The sequence below is a fragment of the Magnolia sinica genome, chromosome 14 (assembly GCF_029962835.1).
Source record: "Magnolia sinica isolate HGM2019 chromosome 14, MsV1, whole genome shotgun sequence".
NCBI lineage: Eukaryota > Viridiplantae > Streptophyta > Magnoliopsida > Magnoliales > Magnoliaceae > Magnolia > Magnolia sinica.
This window is the reverse complement of record NC_080586.1, coordinates 26,848,385-26,861,379: the sequence shown is the minus strand read 5'-3', so window position 1 is coordinate 26,861,379 and position 12,995 is coordinate 26,848,385. Positions and strand designations below refer to the sequence as shown.

At 38.8% G+C, this 12,995-nt stretch overlaps 1 protein-coding gene across 4 annotated transcripts in view; it reads left to right on the top strand.

Annotated features, from left to right (window-relative positions):
• LOC131226166 (protease Do-like 2, chloroplastic) overlaps positions 1-12,995 on the top strand; it is a 92,212-nt gene that overhangs the window by 44,127 nt on the left and 35,090 nt on the right. For 3 of the 4 annotated variants that reach the window (XM_058221891.1, XM_058221890.1, XM_058221889.1), the window contains one exon: positions 9,442-9,549. The exons of the other annotated variant lie outside the window; for it this stretch is intronic. In XM_058221891.1, coding sequence (XP_058077874.1) covers positions 9,442-9,549 — 108 coding nt within the window. The remainder of the gene's footprint in view (positions 1-9,441; positions 9,550-12,995) is intronic. 4 annotated transcript variants of the gene reach the window in all.

Below are 12,995 nucleotides of genomic sequence, written 5' to 3'. Positions count from 1 at the left end.
GAAGATCAACCCTCATACATGTTTTGTTTCATGTTTGGAGAGCAACATTGCAAGCAATTTGGGAGAAATTGGGAAAATTTCGAATTCTTCCTAATTTCCCCAAATCAGGCCACCTACACTCGAATTTCAAAATTAGAGTGTATGTGATGATCATTTCATCAAACACTCCTAAATACTTCAAAATTAGTCTCAATTGAAGGAATTTTTTTTTTTAAAATTTAATATTTTAATAATAATAATAATTTTTTAATTAAAAGATGATTTTTATTTTTAAAAAATTGACAAGGACTTAGCAAATCAATAGATCAGGCCTCATACATTCTTGATTTCATGTTTGGAGTGCAATATTGCAAGCAATTTGGGAGATTGGGGAAATTTTGAATTTCCCCCAAATCGGGCCACCTACACTCAAATCTAGAAATTAAAGTGTATATGATGATGAATTCATCAAAGACTCCTAAATAGTTTGAATTGCACTCAATTGGTCCCTGTTCGAAGGGAAATTTGGAAAAAAAGGTAATAATTTTCTTTTAATATAATTAAAAAAATATTGTTTTTCGCAAAATTTGAAAAAGATTAACAAATAAGTAGATCAAGCCTTGCACATGCTTGCTTTTATGTTTGGAGTGCAACATTGTAAGCCATTTGGGAGAGATTAGGAAAATTTCGATTTTTCTCCAATTTTCCCGAAATCGAGCCACCTACACTCAAATATCGAAATCAAAGGTTGAAATCCTTAAGTTTCCATGTACAACGTGAAGAATCAAAGATTTCTTATGATTTTACACTCATTTTATATGATATAAACAAAAATAAATGGATTGAAATGCAACATACCTCACCGATTGAGAAAAGCCCCAAATCTGAGAAGATGATCTGGTTTGAGATTTTGGTTTTTCTCCCAAATCCTTGCACAAGATGGACTGAAATCCACTCACGAGGTACTTAGAATGAAGAAATTTGAGGGGGAAATGGGGAAAATTGAGTTTTGGGGAGGTATATTAAGAAAAGGAGTAGTTTCCTGCTGGATATTGTCGATATCTGTCGATATTGACAAATATCGATGATACTTACTAAAAATATAAAGCAAAAAGCCGCGATACTTTGTGATATCTTGCGATAAATAATGATATATCGCATGATACTCAGGAATCTGTGTATTCTAGGGGTTTTTGTACTGCTGAGGTGCGATATCGATAATATCAACTGATATATCTGTCGTTATTATCGATATTACAAACACTAGCAACTTGTGGATGAAAGTAGGATGATGAGAATGGAAGGTGCAGTAAAGGCGAAATTGAGGATGCGAAGAAGTATTCAATCGTGGAGATGTTTCGGGTGGCCTCACAAATAGAATGGTAGGATGATGACGGAGAAGAGGAATAAATGGAGTAGATAAAATTAACAGGATCGAACTGGCTTTGATACCATGTTAAATCAACTAAACAAAGAGAAAAACACAAGATGTATATTTAAAGAAGGGCTAAGTCATTTTTACTAGATTATTGCTGCCAGGTGCACAAAGTGCTGCTTTGCTTGCACAACCATCTCTAGACTAGATGACTTTAGGCCCTTTATTTATATAGAGAGGAGTTCGAACTACTTTCCCACAAGTATCCGATGTGGGACTCAAGTCACAAGGCAAGAAACATAAAACACACCACAATAAAAGGCTGAAACTTCAGTTTGACCAAAGATGGTTCCTTTGTAGTTTAAGGAATAAAGTTTCCACTTAGCGGTTGAGGATGAAAGCATGTGGAACCAAGTAACTGAGTAAATTTGGGGTCCTCATAAGGTGTGGTACACTGGAGGTTCTTCCTAGTATAGAGCTCACTTTATGGAAAGTGTTATGTAGAGTGGAGAAGAGGCTTTGTGAGCTTACACACATGGTTCTAGGAGGGCATATGGTGCGACAATAGAGCCCTTGGGAAAATTTATACTTGCCTATACCAGCAATGCTCAACAAAGAGGTATGGGTGTCCTAATGCTATGAACTGATCTGAGATCAGGTGGTGTGGATGCTGACATTTTGGAGGAACCTTAATGAGAACAAAGTTGAGGAATTTCTTAGCCTTATGGATAGTTTGGCCAGGTGGTATGCACAATCTGGGGAAATTGGTGCTCGAAATGACATGACGGGGCCCACCCAAGCCGTTTTATTCTGTGATTAGTGGGGCATGACGGGTGTGGGTTCATTGATATCTTAGTTTTGGAGCTACCCTGGTCTTGGCGAGTGGTCGCATCTGGTTGGTTAGTTGGGAAGGACGAAGTTCTCATAATCAATCACCTAAAGAGCAGAAGATGCTTATCACAAATGTATGCATTGTTTTGCCTTCCCAGAGGAAAATCGGTTGGTTATTTTCTGTGTGGTTTTGTGAGGGAAATGTGGGCTAGGTCTTTCACTCTCATTGGGATAGCCGGGGTGATGCCAGGGACGTTTTAGGCTTTTTCCTCGGCGTTGTATTGACATGGAAGCCACTTGTAAAAGGAGAAAAGTTATGTGGCAACTACATTTCTTACTGGTTTGTGTTCGATTTGGAAGGGGAAAACAATAGGACATCTTGCAACAAGGCAAAAGTGGCTGCCAGCAAATTTCGAGGGCAAGAGGTGGAATGGTTAATTGGGCTACGGGATCCTTACCTTCCCATGCTGTAGCCATGAGTGAATTGTTGAGTATAGGAGGGAAAAGATCTTTGCTGTAATGGGTGTGTTCCTGGTAAGATTGGTTTTGCTTTCATTTGGCTCTCTTAATAAAATTTATTTATCTTTCAAAAGGGGAAAAAAGGTTTCCACTTCAGTTTGACTAGAGATTTAGCTCCCTTGTAGTTTTAGTGAGAAAATAAGGGGGCGTTTGGCATCTCTACAAATAAGAACTTGGGGAAAAAGCTTTTAGACCGTTTGGTAAAAGTCTAGTTAGGGAGCTTATTTGTTTAGAAAGTAGCAAATTAGCTCCGATTTTATAAGTTCGGGAGATGTTACTTTTTGAAAAAGAGCTTATTTGGCTTAAGCGGGTAGACATTTTTGGCTAATTTTTTGACAAGTTCATCCTTGAACTCTTCAAGTAATTCCCATCTTGCCCTCTTCTCCTCTTTACAATCTCTTCGAGGTAGGCCCACATGATGAACGACCCATATTGAAGGTGGGGCCCCACATGATGAATGACCCATATTGAAGGTGGAGCCCCACATGATGAATGGTCTACATCAAAGGGGCCCACATAATTCACGGTCAAATCAACGGTAAGCCCCACATGATGGATGGCCCGCATTAAAGTGTGGCCCCACATAATGGACGATCCACATCAAGCATGCCCTACCTGATGGGTGGTCTACATCAAAGGTGGGACCCACATGGTGGATGGTGGACACTGAATGTGGGATCACATGATGGAAGGTTGACATTAAAGGTGGGCCAAATGATGAATGACCCATATTGAAGGTTGGGCCCCACATGATGGATAGTCCACAACACAACAAAGGTGGGACATACATGATGGATGGTGGACTTCAAATCTGGGTCCCACATGATGGATGGCTTGGATTAAAATGTGGCCCTACATGATGAACTATCCACATCAAGTGGGCCCCATATGATAGATGGTCCACAACAAAGGTGGGATCCACATGATGGATGGTGGACATCAAAGGTGGGCCTCTCATGATGAATGACCCATATTGAATGTGGGGCCCCACATGATGCATGGTCCACATCAAGATGGGCCCACACAATGAACGGTTCACATCAAAGGTGGGCCCCCACATGATGGATGGCTTGCATCAAAGTGTGGCCCAACATGATAGAACATCCGCATCAAATGGGTCCCATTTGATGGGCAGTCCACATCAAAGGTGGGACCCACATGATGGATGATGGTCATTGAAGGTGGGCCTACATGATGACCCACATGATGAATGACCCATATTGAAGGTGGGGCCCCACACAATGAATGATCCACATCAAGGTAGGCCCACGCAATGGACGAAGTGGGCTTCACATGATGGATGACCCACATCAAAGTGAGGCCCCTCTTAATGGACGGTCCACATCAAGTGGGCCCCACCTAATGGATGGTCCACATCCAAGGTCTTGCATGATGGATGACCCATATGCAAAGTGGGCCACATGATGGTGATTCACATAGAAGGTGTGCCCCACGATGAATGGTTGATATCAAAAGTGTACCCCGCATGATGGACCATCCAACTTAAATGTAGGGCACACACTATCACGTCTCTAAATCTAGTGTTGGTAATCCATGATTACTATACACCATTTTTGGTTGACAGCCTCTGTAGAACTCCGATTTTGGGACTTCCAACTATCACATACTAAGTCCCATAAGTGGGGCTCTACAAGGAGGATTTCTGAAAGTAAAGACGGCATACACGTATCATTTTTCAAAATTTTATCATATTCAACATAGGTTACTGCGTACAACTGAGCACATCAAGGCAAAACCAAAACATAAACCATGTCATATTTACTATACTTGATGTACGTATTCAGGGTGTTACAAAAAAATATATACACTGATATGTACAAAACAAAAAGGACAACCAGAGTGTGTAGCCTCTACTCCTATAGCTCCCCACTCTCACTTGTAAAAAAAAATAGAAAGGAAAGCTTGAGCTACTAAGCCCAGTGAGTGCGTGTGTGCAGTGAAAATGCATGTTTCATATCATGCTCATATAATGCACAGGCCTGCTGGATCGATAACAATAAAATAAAGATACAATATGCCACTTTTTATGTTCCAAATCATTTTTATATACAGAGGTGGGACTTCCACCCACTTGTAACATACATACTCTTTCAACGTTTCCACAACTTTCCACATTTCCCAATTGGATCACCAAGGTCTGAAACAGAGGTGTGACTCACATATGATTGCTACCCACTTGTATAGACTTTTTTTTCCACTGTGGTCAACTACAGAGGTGGGACTACATAGTTCACGGGCTGAACTAGTCTAACCCACTTGTGTTGAACCTTACTATTTGCCTAACAGCGAGAAGTCATAAGTTGCCTGGCAAAATGATAGCGGACAATTTACGAGCTCGTCACACACAACCTATCTTTGCTTGCCCATAAGCAGGTCAGGTCAAACCTCTCAACCAATCAACATGCGTCGGTGGGAGTCGCCGCTTACTTTGTATTTCGGCATTCCAGCGCTCTGCTCTTCCACCTGGTCTAAGCATTGGTTGCTCCCAATGGTACCAATCAGGTTTTAAGGACTTTCACCCAGGGATCCTCTAATCATGTGCTGTTGAATTACATATTTCCGGTGTGGTGTCCAACTCGAGTCATAACAAAGTATGTTTCATCGCATTTACAATCACCGTATGCATGTATGCATGAGTCTACATAGAAGCACAATAGATCATGTTTTTCAAGACAAGCAAAGGATGACCTTCCTCATGTGGTCTCCTCATGAATTTTAAGTTTCTCATAGGGGTCTCATGTAATGCATCCTGTATCTAGACGGTTCACATACTAATCATAAACACATCGTCTGTTGCAACACAACCCACTATGATCACCATACCATGATATGAATCATTCACTCTCAATCATACAATGATACATCAACTATGAACCATGCATATGATATGCATGTGACCTAGCCAATCTAAATTTAATCCGGGATTCATTCCACTATAAGACTTCATGCCATAAGCATGCTTTTTCTCAAGAATTAACTACATCAAAAGGAGGAAGGATAATTCTTTTAAACGTTTTGTCAAACAGGTAGCGGGCAGACTTTGTAAGGGACAGAGAGAAATCTATGGCAATACGTATGAATTTAAACAAAACTAAAGCATCTCTATCATCCAGCCTTCCATTAATAATCTCACTAACTAAATAAGAAAATACAGCAAGAACGTTCAGAAAATCCAGCAATAACCTAACCCTAAATTAGAAAATTCAGTAATCTCCTAACCCTAATCAGAAAATCCAGCAATAACCTAACTCTAAAGCAGAAAATCCAGCAATAACCTAACCCTAGATTAGAAAATTCAGCAATCTCTTAACCCTAATCAGAAAATCCAGTAATAACCTAACTCTAAAGCAAAAAATCCAGCAATATCCTAACCCTAGATTAGAAAATTCAGCAATTACCTAACCCTAAATGAAAATCCAGCAATATCCTAACCCTAGATTAGAAAATTCAGCAATCACCTAACCCTAATGAAAACCCTAAATGAAAATCCAGTAATAGGGTTTTCAAGGAAACTTCAACGCACATATATGCGTGCTCCTAATCTATGAACTCACCTGTAACTATCAGAGGATTGACTCTCAACCTCAGCTCCTATTTCCTTTTCTTCTTCTTCTTCTTCTCAACTTCACACTCAACAAGAAAGAGAGTGCTAGAAATAGAATGTTGCAAGAGGGTTTTCATATTTATGGGATATTTTGTGATGATTTTGAGAAGTTTAAGCTTATGGTAGCAATATCACAATGTTATTTAAGTAATTTGAACTAAAGTATTCCAAGGATTAAAAAAAACATTGAGGTCATTTGAGTTATTTTATCAAAATATACATGTACATATCTATTCATAACTTACAATCCGGGTGTCCTATTGACATGCCCTTTTTGCCAATAATTCCGTAACTCAACTACGGTCACAACAGTTAGGCTCTCGGACCTAACATATTTTGAAAACTCGATGGTGGGGCTCCGCCAAATAAAATAAGGACATAGTTGTCATTTCTTAGATTGTTAAATTTTAAGTCTGTATATTAAAATTCGGACATCGGGTTGAAATACGGCTTGCGGCTCAATAACAGAACAACATTATGATCAAGTCAAAACATTCTCGAGGCCAATGGACCTACAGTCAATGGCTATCCAGTGTACAAACTAGATTTCGGGGCCTTGGGTCTTACACACTATGGACACATCAAATGTGGACTCCATGTGATGAGTGATGGGTAATGGACGTTGAGGGGCCCGACATAAAGGACAATTAGCATTGATGGTGGGCTCCACATGATGGGTGACCTACATCAAGGTGGACCCCTAATGATGAATAGTTCACATCTGAGATGGGCCTTACATGATGGACGGCCCACTTTGAAGGTTTGGCTCACACGATGGACAGTCCACATCAAAGGTGGTTTCCATATGATGGATGATCCACATCTAATATGTGATATAATGGATGCCCCAAATGTCTTAAAATATAAGATTATAGCCATCCATTCTTTTGTCATTTGGGGCATAGTTCATCTATGGTGAGATCCACCAAAACAACTATCTGGATTGCTATTATAATAGAGTCGTTGTAATCTTTAAACATGACGTCAACCACCCTTAAAAAAAGCTCTTATTTGAAGGTTTTACCGAACATGCTTATTTCAAATAAGAGCTTCTTTTGGATTTGAAAAAGTGATTTTACGAAACGAGCTTATTTAAAACAAGAGCTAGAACAAAAAGAGCTTTTTGGAGTAGCTTTTATTGAATTAGAGTAGAGATGCCAAATGAGCCCCAAGTTTTCCACTTTAGTTTGACTAGTGTTGGTTCTTTTATAAGTTTGAGAACAAAACAAGGTTTCCACTTCAATAAAAAAGCAGAATTTAGGTGAATGGGAATTTTTAATTTTTCCAGCTGCCCTTCTTTCAACTGGTACAGAGAGTGTATTTGTCCTACCATTTGGTTTTTTTTTTCTTTTCAACATTTCCTATAATTTTGTATTTCACATGTTTTAATTTAATTTAATTAATTAATTTTGTTTTTTCATGCATTCAGTTAATAAAACTGTTGTAATCTTTTTTTTTTTTTTTAAATAAAAATAAAATCAAAATCCCACCCGAATCTTGTAATTTTTCGGGAACAAAATCGATTGAGTTGAACTCTGAAATTTGCAAACCAACTTCTGAGTATAGTTCACGTTTTAGAATTGGAGGGGGTTTAACAATTTACAAGTATTTCTATTTCACAATCAAAGGATAGAAGCTTTAGAGCAGGTAACATTAGGAATAATGGAAGCCAGGCTCCTGACATATCAGCTCTGTCTGCATGCTTTTCATCAACTTGTGCCTTGTAAGTGCATATAATGAACCAGCCACATTTATGGACTAAATAAAGAATGCTTGGTTTTCAAATGGTGGGATGTACTCCTTGCATTGTGAAGTCTCAAGTGTGATGATAGAAATCCATTAGCGACTGTTTATCCCGAATATTTTTTGTCGTCATTCTAACCAAATTGCATACAATTTAGAAACTATCCAATTTTTCTTTCCGAAACTTCTGCATCTCCAGGTGATTATTAGTTAGCAACTTCACATGAATAATTTAGAACCTTTAACTTCTGGACCTTACAACTCATACCTGGTCATCATTTTCTTCATAGTCGTGTGCTATTTTTATCTCTGTCTTTTACATTTTTGTAATCAGGATAGTTTTAAGATTGTATTTATGTCCATTCCTGATTAGTGTAGAAGAATCCTTTACTAGCTTTTGGAAAGAATGCTTGGTTTTCAAATGGTGGGATGTACTCCTTGCATTGTGAAGTCTCAAGTGTGATGATAGAAATCGATTAGAGACTGTTTATACCTAATATTTTTTGTCGTCATTCTAACCAAATTGCATACAATTTAGAAACCATCCAATTTTTCTTTCCGAAACTTCTGCATCTCCAGGTGATTATTAGTTAGCAACTTCACATGAATAATTTAGAACCTTTGACTTCTGGACCTTACAACTCATACCTGGTCATCATTTTCTTCATAGTCATGTGCTATTTTTATCTCTGTCTTTTACATTTTTGTAATCAGGATAGTTTTAAGATTGTATTTATGTCCATTCCTGATTAGTGTAGAAGAATCCTTTACTAGCTTTTGGAAAATAAAGAAAATGCTTAGTGCAGAAGAAAATTCCATTTTGTCGGCTTGCAGCATGACAAGACAGTTATTTCTTTCTTCTTCCTTTTTACCCCTTGTTTTTTTTTTCTTTTTCTTTTGGGGCGTAATTTTCTTTTTCTTTTGGGGCATAAGGAGTCACAGTTTCACATATTTGACAATTTAGAGAACTTTGGCATGCTACTGAAGTCTGATAGTGCTTCTAAATGATACGAAATGAAAAATTTATATTAAAGGGATGAGTCTTGACCATATGTTCCTATATTTAGAGAGATAGTAACTTAATAAATCATGGGCATTCTCCTTTTTGTTCTTTTGTCATGCCTTGATTCTTATAGATTTATAATCTAACTCATAGGTGCTAACTCTGCTTATTCCATGATACATGTTCTCATGAGTTTCTTGTATCTCGACAAGTACATTTTATTGTGGCTTCATGACTTCTTTATTTATGTGCTTATTTCAGGTTCAGCTTCAATGTACTTAGATTTTAGGTTAGTTCTTTGTTAGATGGTCATTGGGCATTAGCTCTTGGATTTCATGGCTGCCAACTTCTGTGATTTGATGACAGGTTTTAGCTAGAGGTGTTGAATGTGATATTGCTTTGCTTTCGGTAGAGAGTGAAGAATTCTGGAAAGGTGCTGAACCACTCCGTTTTGGCCGCCTACCCTGTCTTCAGGTTATTGATCCTATCCTATGGAAAACTATTGTCCAATAAAAACTATTTGTTGCTGGAAGAATATGAGGGGCGTATGTCTTTCTAGCAAGATCCCTGGCAGCATAGTTTTTTTTTTTTTGGTCGAAGTCTAATAGTTTGATTCTCTACATTCTGGAAAGGTGCTGAACCACTCAGTTTTGGCCGCCTACCCTGTCTTCAGGTTATTGATCCTATCCTATGGAAAACTATTGTCCAATACAAACTGTTTGTTGCTGGAAGAATATAATGGGCCTATGTCTTTCTAGCAAGATCCCTGGCAGCACAGTTTTTATTTTTTGAAGCGCGCACCCCCATTTTCTTGTTTATTATTTCAACCATACAAGCTCAATATTAGTCATCATGTAAGTGCTAAAAGCCCGCAAATAAATGTTCTCATTGGTTAACTAAAGATGAAACCTCCTATAGATAACAGTTGTATTGGCGGCTGGTACAGTGAGAATTCTGCTCACTGGGATACAGTGCCAACTGAGCTCACAGTGGACCATTGAATATGTAAGTGCAACATGGATTCTACATGGCCCAAACAAATCATGGATCTGTTTATGGCCTGCGGAATGGATTGTGAGACCAAAATTAATTTTACTGCCCATTTTACAGGCACTTAATCAATGGCTATAGCCATCCAACCCATTTGCATTCCATGGTGTTCCCTTCCTACTACCCGATGGTCGACCTTAATGTATGGTGACATGAGGTGGGCTCCGTAGAGCTTTTTGCACCATAACATTGAGAGAAAATCTCTCACCATTTCATCTCACATGGAAAAGGATACTAACCAAGAATACTATTTATCAAAACAAGGAATTACTTGATCACAATATACCCCTAATTGTAGGTTGCCACACATCTTCCAATACCTACTTAAGCCAGAGTTTATAAACTACGATCGCCTGTCTGTTAACATGATATCACTATCTATTGTGGGTCATCCTCTCAACAATGAAACTTTTTTTATATGGAAAGATAACCAACTTTATCTAAAAAACAAGAAAGAAACAACAATCGAGAATGACCAAGAGTAGAGCCCAAAAGAGCATGTCTCGTATGAACCTCTCATTCTCACTCCAATAATGCAACAAAACTGACTCCCTGCTAACAAGACATGGGATGGGAAAAAAGGCAAAGAGAGAGGAGAAAGGGTAGATCACCAGGAACCTTGAAAGCATATACCACAGTGTCTATCATCCTCAAGCATTGTTGTGTGCACACACACACACACACAAAAGCACACAGACACACATATATAGGAAAAGGTACAATGAGGTCGACTTCTTTGGCGCTTCTTGTGAGGTCGAGCTCTATGGGCCCCATCGCAATGTGTGCTGGACATCTATGCTGTGCATTTGGTGGGTCCGCTCTAGGTTATGGGATGTCTCGAAAATCAAACATATCCGGCACTCAGGTGGGCCACATAATTTGAAACAATGTGAAATCATGCCTTAAACATCTAAAAACACCTAGTTAGGCCCACTTGAGTTTTTGAATGGCATAAAGTTGGTGTGACCCCTCATCCAAATGGGACACACACAATGGATGGGTTGGATGTCTGAACCACATGTTAGTGGGCCCTATAAACAGTCAGGAAGGTTTCAGTGGGTGGGCATCCACTCTCAACTGTTTTTTAAGGTGTGGCCCACCTAAGTCATGGATTGACCTAATTTTTAGGCCCATGGCCCATGATGGAAGGGTGCATCTAAGTGTAGATGTCTGACACGCATTATGGTCCCTCCCCCCCAACACACACACACACATCAAAGGTAACAAAACTTCCCCTAGAGTTGAAAGATTAATAAAGAAGAAATGAAGAGAAGGGAGAAAAGGAAGAAAGGAAAGAGGAGAGACGTCTTGAGAACTTGCTGTGTTGTGTTAGGTCTAAAGACCAACACACACACACACATATATATGTAGATTAGTATGAAGATAATGTTACAGTGCTCCGCTGGGGTACGTACACATGCACACACAGAAATTCCATATATTTCCACACTCCCCCTCAAGCTGGAGCATGTATATTGATCATGCTCAGCTTGGAATACATACAAAGATAATTGAGATGATGAGTATGGATCATAGCTCCCCCTCACGCACAACATAGTAGAACATAGATTGAAGCTTGTACTTCATCTGTAGAATCTTCTCTTCAAGTACATAGCCATAACAAAACTCGACAACAATCGAGTCAATCACATTCTCTTAGAAATATGAGTGTGCATCATGTGCAACACTTGAGAGAACAAACACAAGGGGAGGGTGCATCACGTGCAACTACACTCACAACAAACAACAAGGTGGAGGGACACTCATACCATAAACAAGCCTAAGAAAGGAAGGGAAGATAAACTGTGAAGGAAAGATCCACCATTTGTAAACAGCCCCTGTGCAAAGTTGGGTGAAGCATTTCATCAAACACCTTGTGTGCGTTGAGCCTTCTAAGCACCATGACAAGAGTATCAACATCGCAATCATCTTCAACACGATTTTTACAAGGCATTGTGCAGCCCCACAACATCAGATCATGAAGAAGAAAGAAAAACTAGCAACAAAACCCACAAAATAAGAGTCTACGACACCCATCTCTCACAAAAGATGTCGTAGTACCCCCAAACCTCGACGAAACCTCATGAATATTTTCCCTGATGATTGCTCTTGATCAATCGTACCTACCCCTTGGAGAAGAACTGCTCAAAAACCCTTCAAAAAACACTACAACAGAAAGAAAGAAATCTGGACTTTTCCGATTTTTTCTTCATTTCCTGCAGAAACACCACAAAAAACCACTCCAAGCTATGTAGAAAACTCTTCATTATTCCTTTAAAAATAAATAAATTTTATTTTCTGAAAATTGACAAGGACTTAACAAATCAGTAGATCAACCCTCATACGTGCTTGATTTCATGTTTGGAGTGCAACATTGCAAGCAATTTGGGAGAAATTGAGGAAATTTTGAATTTTCCCTGATATTCCCCAATCGGACCACCTAAGCTCAAAATTTGAAATTAGAGTGTATGTGATGATCATTTCATCAATTACTCCAAAATACTTCGAAATTAGTCTCAATGGACAGCTGGTTGAAGCAAAATTTAAAAAACAAAAATGGAGAATATGAAGAACCAATGGATATCGAAATCAAAGCTCTAACTCCATGATTTTTCGTGCAAAACTTGAAGAACCAGTGGATTTGTAACAACTTGACACTGATTTAACATGATTTCAACAAAAAAAAAAGGTTCAGAAATTGAAAATGCTCACTAGATCGAACATCTGGAATATATCGGCACTACCTGTGCGTTTCGTATCGCACAGGTGGGATACAAGATATATCGTTGGATATATCAGCCGATATCGTCGATATTTAAAACATTTTGCATATCACACAAATGGTGGGGAGAACCATGAATCTTCCTTGA